This window comes from Mirounga angustirostris, unplaced genomic scaffold, assembly GCF_029215605.1.
Source record: "Mirounga angustirostris isolate CCGP_5_RB_7025 unplaced genomic scaffold, mMirAng1.0.hap1 SCAF_2, whole genome shotgun sequence".
Taxonomy (NCBI): Eukaryota; Metazoa; Chordata; class Mammalia; order Carnivora; family Phocidae; genus Mirounga; species Mirounga angustirostris.
The window spans coordinates 94,514,522-94,528,796 of NW_026991710.1; the positions used below are offsets into that span (position 1 = coordinate 94,514,522).

Below are 14,275 nucleotides of genomic sequence, written 5' to 3' on the forward strand. Positions count from 1 at the left end.
AAAATATCTCCCTTTTTTTTCCTAAGAACATTTCTGTTATCCCACTTGGGAAAAAAAGTTAATCTGTAGTTCAAAAAAGAAAATATTAGAATATAAACTGGAGGAAGCTAGTGAACAAATAAGTCAAATGTTAGAGGCCTAAATACCCAATTATTGTGATTATAGTGTGCTTAGTGCAATGCTTTCAAGCGCACGATCACGTAAGTAACAGTAAGGTTGAGAATTTTAGTCTCACAGTTAACAAAGGAACAACCGAAGTAATAATTTGTGATTTCTATTAACTCAAGCCCAAGAAAAATTTTCACATTTTCTCAAAAAGATCCAAAGCCTCTAGATACAGTGGGAAAACAAAGGGAAAACAACAGGAAAACAAAAATTTTAATGAAGTATAAATCCAAAGTTGAATTCTGAAATAAAATAGGTGAAAATTCTTGATTCTCTTTCAGATTTGATTTCATTTGCTTGCTTAAAACAACAACAACAGCAACAACAAAAACTGAACAAATATAAACAAAGATCTTCAGATTCCTTAAAGACATTGAATTATGTTAAGCATAATTTCTCAAATTGTAGGAAAAAGTAGTATTATTTATAGTCTATAGAAAAATTACTCTGGAGGAAGGATGGATTGACAGGTAATGTTACTAAAGCGTTTGATTTACCGTTCTCTTGAAATTTTACCTTCATGTATCACACTGAAGAGATTAACAAAGCCTTAATATATGTTCATTGAAAAATGGGATAAAAATTCAACCAGCATGACAATAACCTCCAAATAGGAGAGAAACCTAAAGCTCTAAGAGAGGAGGAGCCATCACTTCTCCTCTAGAAATTAATTGTTGGGTAGCATGGCTGAGAAATAGGGTTCAGGCTAGAGAATTAGTAATGTTTAAAGAGGTAAGTTTTAGATTTTATATTTAAATAGGCATTAAAAACATAATCTTCTGCAATAATATATGTACTGGTATATATAAAAGTCCATGCTTTAAAATGATTGACATAATATTCCACAGAAGGCACAAGTGCGCCACTCTACCTGTAAACCCATGGTGATGGTTTCATTCCATATCTTATCAATAAAGTTTTTTTCTTCCATAGATAGTGAAAAAAATATATAAATACTGCATCATTGTCAAGGTGGAGATACCTAGATTACTAATATGGTAAGGTTATGGTCCCATGGAAAGGTGGCCTTATACATATTAGTTAATACTACACAGAGTATGCATTCTCACGCCTTTTCCCCAAAATCTCTGATAGATTTTGTTGGACCCATATTGCAGAATTCACTCAGAATGGATTGCCCTGCCAGATAAAATAGTACTATCCGTGAATGTGGATCTTTTCCTTCTATAGAAGGAAAAGAGACGACAAACAGAGGAGGCTACAACTTTACAACTTCTCTAACAAACCAAGGAAATTCATAAAGAGGAGTAACGGAGGAAAATATGTGGGCTAAATATAATAAATAATAACTGCTCAAAATAAGAGTATGGGATCATACGATTTCTTTTCACAACAAAAACAAACTTGTTTTTAAATTAGTAAAGAGAAAATGTAAGCCCTTAAATTCAGATATTGGGTTCCTGCTACCTTCATTTACATATATCTCTGTTCTTATATTTTCCTCAAGATTCTCATTTGTCACTTGCATATAATTAGGATTCTCGGTTTTATGTAGAATTTCTGAAACTTTGTGGTTAACAGAGGAACTGGGCTCTGTTATGATCCCTATACTGGAAACTAGATAATGCTACAAAACCCCACATTACTTCCCAGAAGCTCACACAGGGATGGATGCTAGTAATTGCCAATGCGTGCATATATAACAGTTTTCATTTTATGAAAAAGATAGAAGGAAATTTATTCACACAGTCCTCTGTTGACAATCACAAGTGCAGTACGGGGGTAAAAGTTGTGGGGTTTGCTATTCTATTTAATAGTAAAAGGAAGCATCCTTCAAGCCTTGGTTCTTGTCTCCACTGCTATCTCACTTTCTGCAGCTCCTGTCTCAGCCAGGATGGCAGAGGCTGCCCCAGTCTGTGTAGCAGTTTCGACAGTTCCACATTATGATCACGGTAGTAGTTAGAGAGGAAAGTTCTAGACTGGAAAGCAAAAAGAAAAAAAAAAACTTGAAGGACGTTATTAGTTCATTAAACAGAGTTATGCAACCTACATTTCTTAAGAAATTCTATTACAATATAGGTGTCTATAAAATATGCATTTCTTTGGATTGTTCCCTAGATATCGCTCATCTTTACCTTTTAAAAAGATTTGGCAGAACTGTAGCTATAAAATAAAAATAGGTACAGGTATATCTTTTCTGGCTTATATACCACTGAGGCACTTATTTATTCAGTATTGGTCAAGTCTATGCAGAGAGAAAATTTGATGAGATGTAGTGACACTACAGAAGAATGAGGTAGGGACCTGAAGTGGTACCAAATCTACAAAAGTGAGCTAGAAAAAACACAGACATTTCCTTTAAAATTGGTCACTTTGTGTAAAATTGTGCCATAGCATAAAAAGTGAACATAAATAACCATAAGAGCTGAAATTCATGATTAAAGAAATAACCTATGACTTTGCAAAAATATTTTCTGTTTGTTCAGGACAAAAATTTATGCTTTTAAAGCAAGAGTTTTTACTTCAAAAATAGTATAAGATCTCATTATAAAAATCATTATAATGAATTTTCTTGTGATTCTTAAATTCTTAGTCAAACTGGAATGATTGGCCCTTATTAGATGAGTGGGTAAAAAAAGAATGCTCAACTATATCAGTAGTCTTTATGTTTTCTTGTATTTCTGGGAAACCAGAAAATTTATAATTGGGTTTTGTCTCTGGATGTCACTTACCTTATATTATAACCCAATGAACATTGTTTTGTGTCTCTGATAAAATAGTACAGATGAACAATTTTCCTTGTGGAAGTATAGGAGCAATGGCCCAAACAGTTTTCGGTCTTGTTGAATTTATACCATCTCACTTAAGCCCTTTCCAATATTTTAACACAAATGAGTCTTGTTCTTCATAAAACTCCCTTGGCAACTTTGGTGCATACTGTGGAAATGGACTTAAGACAACTACATTTCGTTTTGTACCATCCACCGAATATTTCATTACATTTCTTCCCTTAAACCAGATTGTAAACACTTCAAAGTCTGGATAAGATGTTTGTAAAAGTAGTGAGAACATCACACTGATTTCCTGGCAGATTAGTGATTTCTGAAACTCTTTTGAAATTATTGAGTTCAAAGGTACAGTTTAAGGACTTTCTGGTACTTCTATTTCCATAGTAACACCTGAATCACTTCCATCCTCCCTTTGCCCACCTTGCCTTGGGAGAGATACTCATTATATCTGGCCCAGCTGATGACTAATTGGTTTCCCAACCTTAGTCTACCTCCTCATACCATCACTTTCTTTTTTTTTTAAGATTTTATTTATTTGACAGAGAGAGAGACAGCGAAAGAGGGAACACAAGCAGGGGGGAATGGGAGAGGGAGAAGCAGACTCCCGGCTGAGCAGGGAGTCTGATGTGGGGCTCCATCCCAGGACCCTGGGATCGTGACCTGAGCCTATGGCAGATGCTTAACCGACTGAGCCACCCAGGTGCCCCGTACCATCGCTTTTATTAAGAATTTCTTTTCCTGCTTTTGTAGTTTGTCATTGTTTTATGTATCTTATTATAAATCAATGACAATAACTAATTTACTCTCCTATAAAAAATCTGGGTTCATAACTGTTTTATCCTGTATCCTCTTTGTGATATTGTGATTTATGATATAAAATATATCTGGTTTTTGCTCCCTTTTCTGGCACAAAGCTCCTAAAATCCTTGGAATTTCCTGAATGAAAGAGTTATAAAGGTATCTTTTGTTATGTTAATTAACATTCTTCTGGAACCCGCCTGGATGGGGGCTGGTTGCTAGGAGAACCAACCATGTGATTAGAAGGTTGGAACTTTAAGTCCCACCCCACTGGCCTGGAGGAAAGAGGGGCTGGGGATTGAATCAGTTGCCATTTACCAAAGATTTAATCAATTATGTCTCTGTAATGAGACCTCCAATAAAAACCCAAAAAGGACTGGGTGTAGAGAACTTCCCTGTTGGTGAACATGAAGAGATTGGGGGAGAGTGGCTCACATAGAGGGCTTTCCCCATAACTTGCCCTATGCATCCCTTCCATCTGGCTGCTCCTGAGTTATATCCCTTTATGATTAACACATGATCTAGTAAGTGACATTTCTGTGAGTTCTGTGAGTCGCTGTGGCAAATGAACTGAACCCGGGGAGAAGAATGTTGGAACTTTCAATCTATGGCTGGCTGGTTGGTCAAAAGCACAGGTGACAACCTGAGCTTGCAACAGGTGTCTGAAGTTGGGGGTGGGCAGAGACAGCCTTACAGAACAGAGCCCTTAACATTGAGATTGACATTGAACCCACAGACAAGGTGGAGCGAATCAAGGAGCGTGTGGAGGAGAAAGAGGGCATCCCCCCACAGCAGCAGCGGCTCATCTACAGTGGAAAACAGATGAATGATGAGAAGACAGCAGCTGATTACAAGATCCTAGGTGGTTCAATCCTCCACCTCGTGTTGGCTCTGAGAGGAGGAGGTGGTCTTAGGCAGTGATGGACCCTCCCTCCATTTTACCTCCTTACCCTGTCGCTCGTAATGAGGCATCATATATCCTCTCACTCTGTGGGACACCAGAGCCACTGCCCCTTCTCCTGGATGCCCAGTCTTGTTTGGTGGGAGACCGTGAGGACACCAGGACTCAGGGTTCCTGGCCCAAAGGGCCCTTGCTGCCTGTTGGGTTTTAGTTTGCAGTCCTGTGTGCTTCCCTCTCTTATGGCCATGTCCCTAGTTGTCAATAAAATATTTCCTGACCTCCTGGAAAAAAAAAAAATCTAATGCTATCTCAGGGTAGATATTGTCAGAACGGAGTTGAATTGTTGGATACCTAGCTGGTGTCTGAGCACTGATTGGTAGTGTGGAGAAACTTCCCCACCCACATGTTGGCTTTCCATTGCTCACCTCAGTACCCATGCGTGGTACAGGCATAGCATACGCATATTTAATATATAATAATAATGTCTATGTATTTTATCCAAAATTACTTGTTTAGTAAACAATTCACTTAAGCACTTTACACATTTGGAAAATAGTTACTCTTCAGTAGGTATTTATGTTTCAACTGCATCCTAAAGGCAAACAATTCCTATGACTATCTCTCAATTATTGATCTCTGTGAGCCTATTTTCTAAATATATAAAACATTGATAGCAAAGAAAGAGAAGAAAAGGAAGCAAACACAATGTCCCTTATTTTGAAACACCGAGTTGTATGCATGAAATTTTACCAGAGTGTTTCAAAGATTAGGAAAATATTACCTCTGGATCCATGGATGGATATTTTCGGCCTTTGCTCTTTCCAAGACATTTGGTCTTTCCTCCTTCCAGTAGTTGACACCAAAAGCCCTTTTGGGGATCAAACCTACAAAAGATCAAACATATACATGATTATAAAAATATAATGATCATAAATTGTATACAGAATTTTAAGTGAGAGAGCCTCACCAGTTGGATAAAGAAATGCACTTTGGTATGCCCATTGTTTCAATTTAATTTAGTTCAGTTCTACAAATATTCAATGAATTGATTTAAAAGTCTAATTGAGATTAAATAAGCTTTATGTTATTATATATTTTTTAATATTTCTACTGAATGAAAAAAGACCTGAAAATCTTTAATCCAATCTTAGACTGAAATTATTAACTTAAATTTCATATTTTACCTATTCATCTATAAAAGATCAAGGACCAATCATCAAAACTGCAACCCATATACACAGGACTTTTAAAATATTTATTTACTTATTAATATGATTTCCCTGTCAAAATATGTTAACAGATTTCTTTGAAATCATTCAATGGTATATATTAAAGTGACTGAATGTAATGTAAGTATACTTTTGTGAATGTAAACATGAATTAAAGCTTCTAATTTGGAAGAATACTATAGTTTTTCAAGTTCAAAATGTTTACACTTTTTAAGGAGGAAATTAAAATTTTAAAAATAGAATTTATTATATTTTTTTCAAACAACATGAGGCACAGGCCATGCAAGTGGTGAATGGAAGATTAGACAACTCTTCATTTCTTTTGTTGAAGGCAAATGATCCTATGGGATAATTCAGGTCCCTATACTCTTAAAGAAAATTCTAATGTTTTGCTCCTATGGCTGCACAAAGTTACAAAAGAAAGGATGTGTGGCCTAATTATTTAAACTCAGATATATAAGAACTTTTGTTTAGGAATAACAAGATAGGAAAAATGGAAGAATAACTCAAATAAGAAGAGAAATTTTAAATTTATTGCTATGGGACTTGCTGCATGCATAAAACATCGAAAAGGTTTGCATTTTGTTGCTCAGCAGATGTTTTAGAAGGATGAAGCATAATTGACGGGGATGTAAAGTTAATTAGTTGCAGAATGTTTTGTTGCCCTGGGCCCATTCCTATAATACGTGCACCTGCAATTTGCCTCTGCACATATGTGAACTCATTTAGGAGGGAGAGGGAACTTTTCTTCACAGTTCCCTGCCCATCCTATTTTTAGAGACCTGATCCTTGCAGTCCAGGTTGTCCTAGTACATGTTATCAATTAAAATTAAATACATCACTGGTTAAATGGATAAAAGGAAGACAAAGTCATTTCCAACCTGGACTTTTCAATCTACTCCTTGTCTATCACAGTCCTTTCTCTAGTTTTCATTAATTTCCCAAGAGGAAAAACAATTCAGCATGCTCTGCAAAATGAGATGGGGAAGTCGGCATAACTGTGCCCCTAAACAGCATTTTCTGCCTTAGGATGAGAATATTTAACTGCATTAAGGTAAAATACAGTTCTGGCAACAAAGCCAAGATATTTATACCCATGCTGAGAGCATCTCTTTTCCTCTCAGGTGTGTGGAGATCCCAGGACGGGCTGCAGTCTCTCCCTGTTTCCACAGCAGCTGTTGTTAGGCAGACCGTAATACAACTTGAGAAAGAAGGGCCATATTGAAAGTCAGATAGGGCTTTTAGATAGGGCTGTCATAGCTTTGACTCCACATTATTTTGCTGTCCTGGTTTCATTTATTGCATTGATGTTATATACTCTAACAGAGGGCATTTACTTTTTATAAGTTATATGAATTCATTGTTATGGTTTTATTTTAGTAGGCATGAAATTGTGAAATGAAGATGCAAAGCCTTTCTCAAATAACTATTGGACAACTTTGAGACAACAACGAATTGGTTGCCACACGACTTCTTTTATTACATTGAACATCACTACAGTTATTAATTTTTGTGATGTGAGACATATTAAAAACCATATATTTGGTACTTGTTTGTAATCTCTTCTTGAAAAGTATGATTTTACAGGTTTACTGAACCATAAGCAACTATTTGTAGTAAACAAGATAGAACCATTCCTTAAACTACCACAGGGAGGCAGGGAAAGACATGCTAACATCAATAACTATTAATGTAAAACGTATTCTAGGAAGCTTTGTCTACTTAATCAACAGGGGCATGCCTTGTATTGTTATTTCCATGTGTAGGTAAAAACTTCATTAGGGTTGTTTGAGTGGATCAGGAACAACCCAATCTTATTACTGCTTTTCCTGTCCTTCCATTACCCTCTCTAATTGTCTAATTGCTAATTCTAATCTGCTGTGACCTGGGAAATTATATAATCAGGCTTGTTAGAATTTTGTCTAAAATTTAACAGGCTTTGTATCAAGCCTTGTGAGGGAGTCAAGTACATGCCCTTTTAAAATATGTTTTGGCTCCTTGGAGGTTTTGATTGTTTATTGTGCTTCTTTACCTTCCCCCCCATCTTTAGTTACCCAAGTATATGGTTTTATTTTTCTAAGATGATTACAACAATATCTCCCCTCCCATATTATTTTCTGCAGAATGCTCTTGCCCCTCCCCATCAAGAGGGGTATGTCCATTGCCCTCACTATGGATTTGTATTGGCTTTAGTGACTTGATTGTAACCAATAAAATGAGGTGAAGTGAAAAGGATGCTGTGCGACTTGCAAGACTAGGTCAGAGAACGCTATGGCTGTGCTGGATCACACCTCCTTAACATATCACTCCCTCTCAGAACACAGCCACTACACTGTCGAAAAGCCACACAAAGAGGTCTCATCCCATTGAGCTTAGCCTTTGGGCCATCCCAGTCTAAAAGCCAGAGATATGAGTGAAGAAGTGAAGAAGCCTCCAGAAGATTCCAGTCCCCAGACATTTGATTCGTACCCAGATAGTCACATTTCCCCCCTTGTGTCCCCAGGTTTTATGAGCAGAGGCAAGCTGTTATGGCTGTGTCTTGTCTGAATTCCCAGCCCCCAGAATTTATCAGCATAATAAAATGGCTGTGGTAATATGCTGATGGGTTTGGGGATGGTCTGTCATGCAACAATAAATAACTGGAACATTGCATGTGATTACATTTGGTTAGACATAATTTAATAAATACAAAGTAATATGAATTTATCCTTTTTCCAATTCTACCCCAAATACTGGTCACTTTCACAGAATTAATGATGGTCATCAGCACTTCATTTCTAACCTGTGAATTACTTGGGGTCTTCCCAAATTTTTTTCACCTTTGTAACTTCAATTTCTAGGACAATTTTTGCAGAGTAGGCATCTAAAAAATTTACTTAACCAAACTTATATTGGGAAAAAGCCCACCAAGAAGGGAGTTTGTGATATATAAAATGCCTATAGGATAACACTTGGCAAAATAAAGTATCTGTGGTATTCTAAAGGAAGACTCTACATGAATAATGATACTCCTTTGACTGCTTTTGAGTAGCATAATGATGTATAAATTCATAGCTAGTATTAATAATGCTATATACACACCTACCAGTGATAATTTATGATGGCAAATAATGGAAATGAAATCAAGCATGAGAATAGACTCACGTTAGTGCTTCAGAATAATTATAATGAGGTGTAACTCCCAGAAACTTCTGGACTTCATCCATCACAGTAGCTGGGTCAGATCTCAGCTGCTGTCCATCAATAATTAGCAACTATAAAGTCAAAAATAGTCACTTTGTGAAGAACAAGACTAAATTAAATAGACTGAACTGCCTCACTTGATCTGGTATGACATTAATCAGTTAGGTCAGTGTGAATAGGAAGAAAATATGCATTACTTAGGATACATTTTAATGTTTACTATTGTGTCCTTCCAAATAAACAACAATTGAAGTTTGCCATCGGCATTGTTTATAACCCTTAACTAACTTGATTGTAAATCAGAAATAAACACAGAAACTCTCTTGATTTAGTAGTTCAGGAGAAACTCAATTTTCCATCTGTCATGTAATCAGATAATTATTCAGCCTATGGAATCCCATGAGCTAACCTTGGAGCCAAAGACTTAGAAATGGCATTCAGATGAAAATTACTTATCTATTTTCCTTATAAACCATGACAAAGAACTCAGGTTTTAGTGATGACCTAATCTGGAGTAAAGAATATAAATAGTATGAATGTTCCCTCAAATCCTTACCTCTTGTTCTATCCCACACTCCTGGAGCTGTTACATCATTTTCCATTTTGACAGTCTAATGTGTGACCTCTTCCTCTCTAAGAGCCCTAGAGGACAGATGTCAGACTATCTGCATGTGGTGTTCCATAAAGGTATTGTCTAAATGGCTGTTCTATGAGTAGTTGAGTTACTACTTACGGATCACATGATGTCTCCTGTGTGAGGACTCAGCACTCTGAGACCAGCTACTACCCAAAAGAAGATCCCAAGAATATGTTTTACAGCCACTTAACATTTTAACATTATTATTGACATTAAAAATGTAAAAAATCCACATATCTTCTTTAGGTATGATTGTCTTATTATGAATTGTCTGTGGCAATGTTATTTCTTATTTTCTGTTCGTCAAGTGCAATACAGCCAAGGTATATTAAACAGAAGAAATTAATTTTAGGACCTTACCTGAGAAGTAGCAAAGTAAGTTAGCCATCTTTCTATGTGGACTGCATACCATCCAGGTACTAGGCATCTCCTTTGTAAAGTTTTTAGGTCAGATGGGGCCCAATGTCCGGTTGTGATAACTTCATAGAAATTAAACCTCAGGGCAGCTGGATCTTCATGTGATCGTTGGTGCTTTAACAAGAAAGTCAATTGTAAAATTGGTGTTCTTTATGCATGCACGGTATGTGTGCATGTTTGTGTTTGATGTATGTACATGGGTGTGTCTTTTATTTCCAAAAAGTAATGAAAATGATAAATTAATTTTAGAATGAAAAAATAAAGAGTGCATATATTAAAAGCCAGGCAATGGCTTATTGCTTATTTAAAGTACAAGCCTTCCATGTATATCAAGTGGTATGCACATAAGCCTGTGGTTGTCTTTGCGTTTACATACAAGGCGAGAGAGAGAGTACAGGATTTTCTTCATGGGTCTGATTAAAAGTGAATAGATATTGGGGACTAGACAAATCAAGCCCAGTGAAAAGAGATTTAGATTGGCGAGAGCAGATTCATATATTACTCTGCTCATCGTCTCATCATAGTTATTCCTACAGGTTCTGACATTTCCCCAATATTCCTCTGTGGCAGAGGCTATGAGCATAGAGAAAGTGGATGTGTATTCCAAATACTTGTTTAGGTGTCATAAAGATGTTGGTGTTGCCCAAAGTCCTTTCCTTTTGCTCTCCCAAGAATTTCCATCTATCTGTGCTAATTTACAAGTACTGATCCACTACTACTTTTCAGTACCAAATCTCTGAGTCTTTCATACCAAACCATCAATAGTCAAGCTCAAGAGCCCAATACAATAAGAGATTTTGCAGTCAATACAATTTCATAAGCATTCACTAAGCTCCTTACCAGAACAAAAAACTGCTATAGATTCTGGAGATAGAAAGATACAAGCAAAATGTAATCTCTATCTTCAAAGAAATAAAAATTTTCTATGGGAGGCAATAGATTAACAGACTATAATAAAGTCAGATATTTGACTAGAGTCATATATATTGCTTTGGTAGCCAGACCAATAGGTGATCAATTCTGAATGAAAGATGATAGGATCTTTTTTTTTTTAATATTTTATTTATTTGACAGAGAGAGGGATAGCGAGAGCAGGAACACAAGCAGGGGGTGTGGGAGAGGGAGAAGCAGACTTCCCGCCGAGCAGGGAGCCCGATGCGGGACTCGATCCCGGGACTCCGGGATCATGACCTGAGCCGAAGGCAGACGCTTAACGACTGAGCCACCCAGGCGCCCGATGATAGGATCTTTTTAAGTGGTTGAAAATTTTGAGCTAAAATGTAATAACAGAGATTTTTATAAGTCAAAAAAATAAACATAGAAACTAAGAGAAATTGATCTCTTAAGTTTGAGTGAAAGTGTGTGAATTGTGGGAATGGATGAATTGATTTTGCAAGATATCTAAAAGTTTAACATAAAGAAAATTAACTACAGGATGAGGATGGGAGTGTATTAGGACTTGATGTAATTGTGTAATCGCAGTTTATCTATGTGAGTTAGAAAAATGAAAAAAGTAAAGATGAGTAAGAAGTGGTTAAACAGTAACCAGTGAGTGGTAGATTGGTGGAATAAAACTTTTGAAGGCCTCTCATTATTTTATATTTATTGACATTCTTATATGTATATGCATTATGCTGAGTACATAGAGACTACATAATACACTGAATTAATACTATGTGTAGAAACTACATAACTTGAATAAAGGAATCTAAAAATACTATGTGCATATTAATATGTTAATGCTAAAATTTCTATTTTAAGCAGTGATAATATGGAACTGTACTTAATCTTCTCTACATTGATTTATAAAAGTTTAACACCAACTTTTCTTTATATTCCTGCAAGTAGAAGATTAGCATAAAAATATGACCAGAAGTCACAAAAGGACATATTTTATGGAAAAAATAGCACTATAGCTTCTTTGTGAGGCCCATTTTAAAAATGTGGGATAGAAATTACAGTGGCAGGTGACATTTGTAGGAGTTTCTGAATTATACCTGCTGAGCTTTGGATTTATGGTATTTACTGAATAGACAGGCTTAGCTAAGTAATAGGCTGCATTATTTTGAAATGTGGAGCAGTTTGGAGACCCTACTCTTAGCAATATGGCAATAAAAATATCAGGAAAAATAATTCCTTTCAAACATGTATGTTCAAAGAATTTACTTGAAGAAGCAGGCACAGATTCTCTTTTATTTAAATAGTTTAATCTATGTGAGAAAAGATTCATATAAATTTGTTCTATGTTTTCTGCTAGGAAATGTGCAACATTTGACCCCAAGTACTTATATTCAACATTTTTAATGAAGGCTTAATATTTCAATGCTTTTGTTACTTTTTTTTTAAAGTAAGTTTATGTTGCTTTGCAATATGAATTTTCATAAAGTGAGAAAGGCACATTTTTCTATCTTGAGGGAGACAGTGACTCATGGATTCTAATAACACTTGGATCTTACTCCCAATCCGGGTGTTCTCCTAGGATCCCTGACCTCTTGTAATCCCAATGTACAGGGTCACATTTTTCTGTCCATTATTATTTGTTCTTGGCCATAAATGTTTATTGAAGAAAGTCAAGAAAAAGTATGAATAAAAAAATAAAGAATGGGTAAAAAATAAATGAAAAAAAAAGTAATAAAAAATGAAAATTTCTCGTATGCTCTTTAAAAATTCCCTTTAGTCCTTTTTTTTGGGCATTAATTTATATGTGCATTAAACATACACATACACAAATGCACTCATATCATGGGATTTTAGTACATGTACATTATTACCACCACAAATTCAGGATAACCTTTAATTAGGCTTTTACTGCTGTAGGCAATTTTACATTTTTGTGGTCAACTTTATCTCACCCCTGTACAAAGATTTCACACTGCCTTTTTTCTCTCCTCAAACTGCCATTGCCCAAATTATCCCCCTCTTTTTCATCAGATTAACTCATTCTCAACTTTCCAAAGGAAGGAGAGACCATTGGAATCATTTCAATTTCTCTATCTCAGACCTTCAGATTAAGTTTTAATGGAAGGATTCTTAACCAGAGCCCTACTGATATAATTCAGAGGGTCTATGAACTTGGATCTGAACAACAACAACAAAATAGTCTTTTTATTTTCAGTAACTTTTAAATGAAATTTTGCATGTATTATACCAGTAAAAATCAGGTCTTTTTGTATCACAATACAGGTGTTTCAGATATATCAAAATGCTGTTCATGCTCAATCCTACTTCAACATTACAGCAGTATTGGTCCCATCATTAGATCTGGCCATTTAATTCTTTTTTTTTTTTAATTTAATTTTTATTTTTTTAAAGATTTTATTTATTTATTTGCGAGAGAGAGAATGAGAGACAGAGAGCATGAGAGGGAGGAGGGTCAGAGGGAGAAGCAGACTCCCCGCCGAGCAAGGAGCCCGATGCGGGACTCGATCCCGGGACTCCAGGATCATGACCTGAGCCCAATGCGGGACTCGATCCCGGGACTCCAGGATCATGACCTGAGCCGAAGGCAGTCGCTTAACCAACTGAGCCACCCAGGCGCCCCCTGGCCATTTAATTCTTAAATAAATAAAGATTTTTTACTGATTTAAAAATTACTTTGATAATTATATTTTTAAAAAGTTGTTTCTTTGTAATTCTACGTAGTTTTATGCTTTTCAAATGTGTTTCTGAAATGGGACCATAGACTCCAGCAGCTTGCCAGGAGGCTCCCTGCACCAGAAGAGTGAAGTCTGGAAATGGATGCTTCCTTCCCATCTAAGTTATTTCCTATAGTCATCTCTTCCTAGCTCCTCAGGATCCTCATGGGACTGATACCCAGATTTCTCTCCTGGGCCTTAAACATCTCTCCTTTTTTTTTGGAAACATCTCATGATTCAAATCACGACCACCATAGAGCACAGTTTCCTTGAACCCACTTTAACTTCTCTGAAACAAGCCTGTGTCTTGTTTTTCCCCTTTGAAATCTCACATTTTTTTTTTTTTCTTCTTCCCACTTAGTTTCTCCTCCACCAAATCCATCTGGTTTTGCTCTTTTCATTGTCTCACTAAAGGTTCCACTTCTCTCAATGTCTTTCAACTCAGTGAAAATAATTCAGGCCTTGTTTGGTCCAACTGTCTAATTTCTTAGCAGCCCTTTGACACTTGTCACCTCCTCCATTTGGTAGTACTCAGTCCCCTTGTATTCAGTGTCATCACA

General features: G+C 36.2%; 1 protein-coding gene across 1 annotated transcript in view; it reads right to left on the reverse strand.

Annotated features, from left to right (window-relative positions):
• Positions 1-1,985: 1,985 nt before the first annotated feature.
• The window catches only part of LOC123847554 (bifunctional heparan sulfate N-deacetylase/N-sulfotransferase 4), a 266,149-nt gene continuing 253,859 nt past the window's right edge, over positions 1,986-14,275 (reverse strand). The window contains exons 10-13 of the mRNA XM_045879396.1: positions 10,024-10,194; positions 8,988-9,097; positions 5,396-5,498; positions 1,986-2,105 (exon numbers count right to left, since the gene is read on the reverse strand). Coding sequence (XP_045735352.1) covers positions 1,986-2,105; positions 5,396-5,498; positions 8,988-9,097; positions 10,024-10,194 — 504 coding nt within the window. The remainder of the gene's footprint in view (positions 2,106-5,395; positions 5,499-8,987; positions 9,098-10,023; positions 10,195-14,275) is intronic.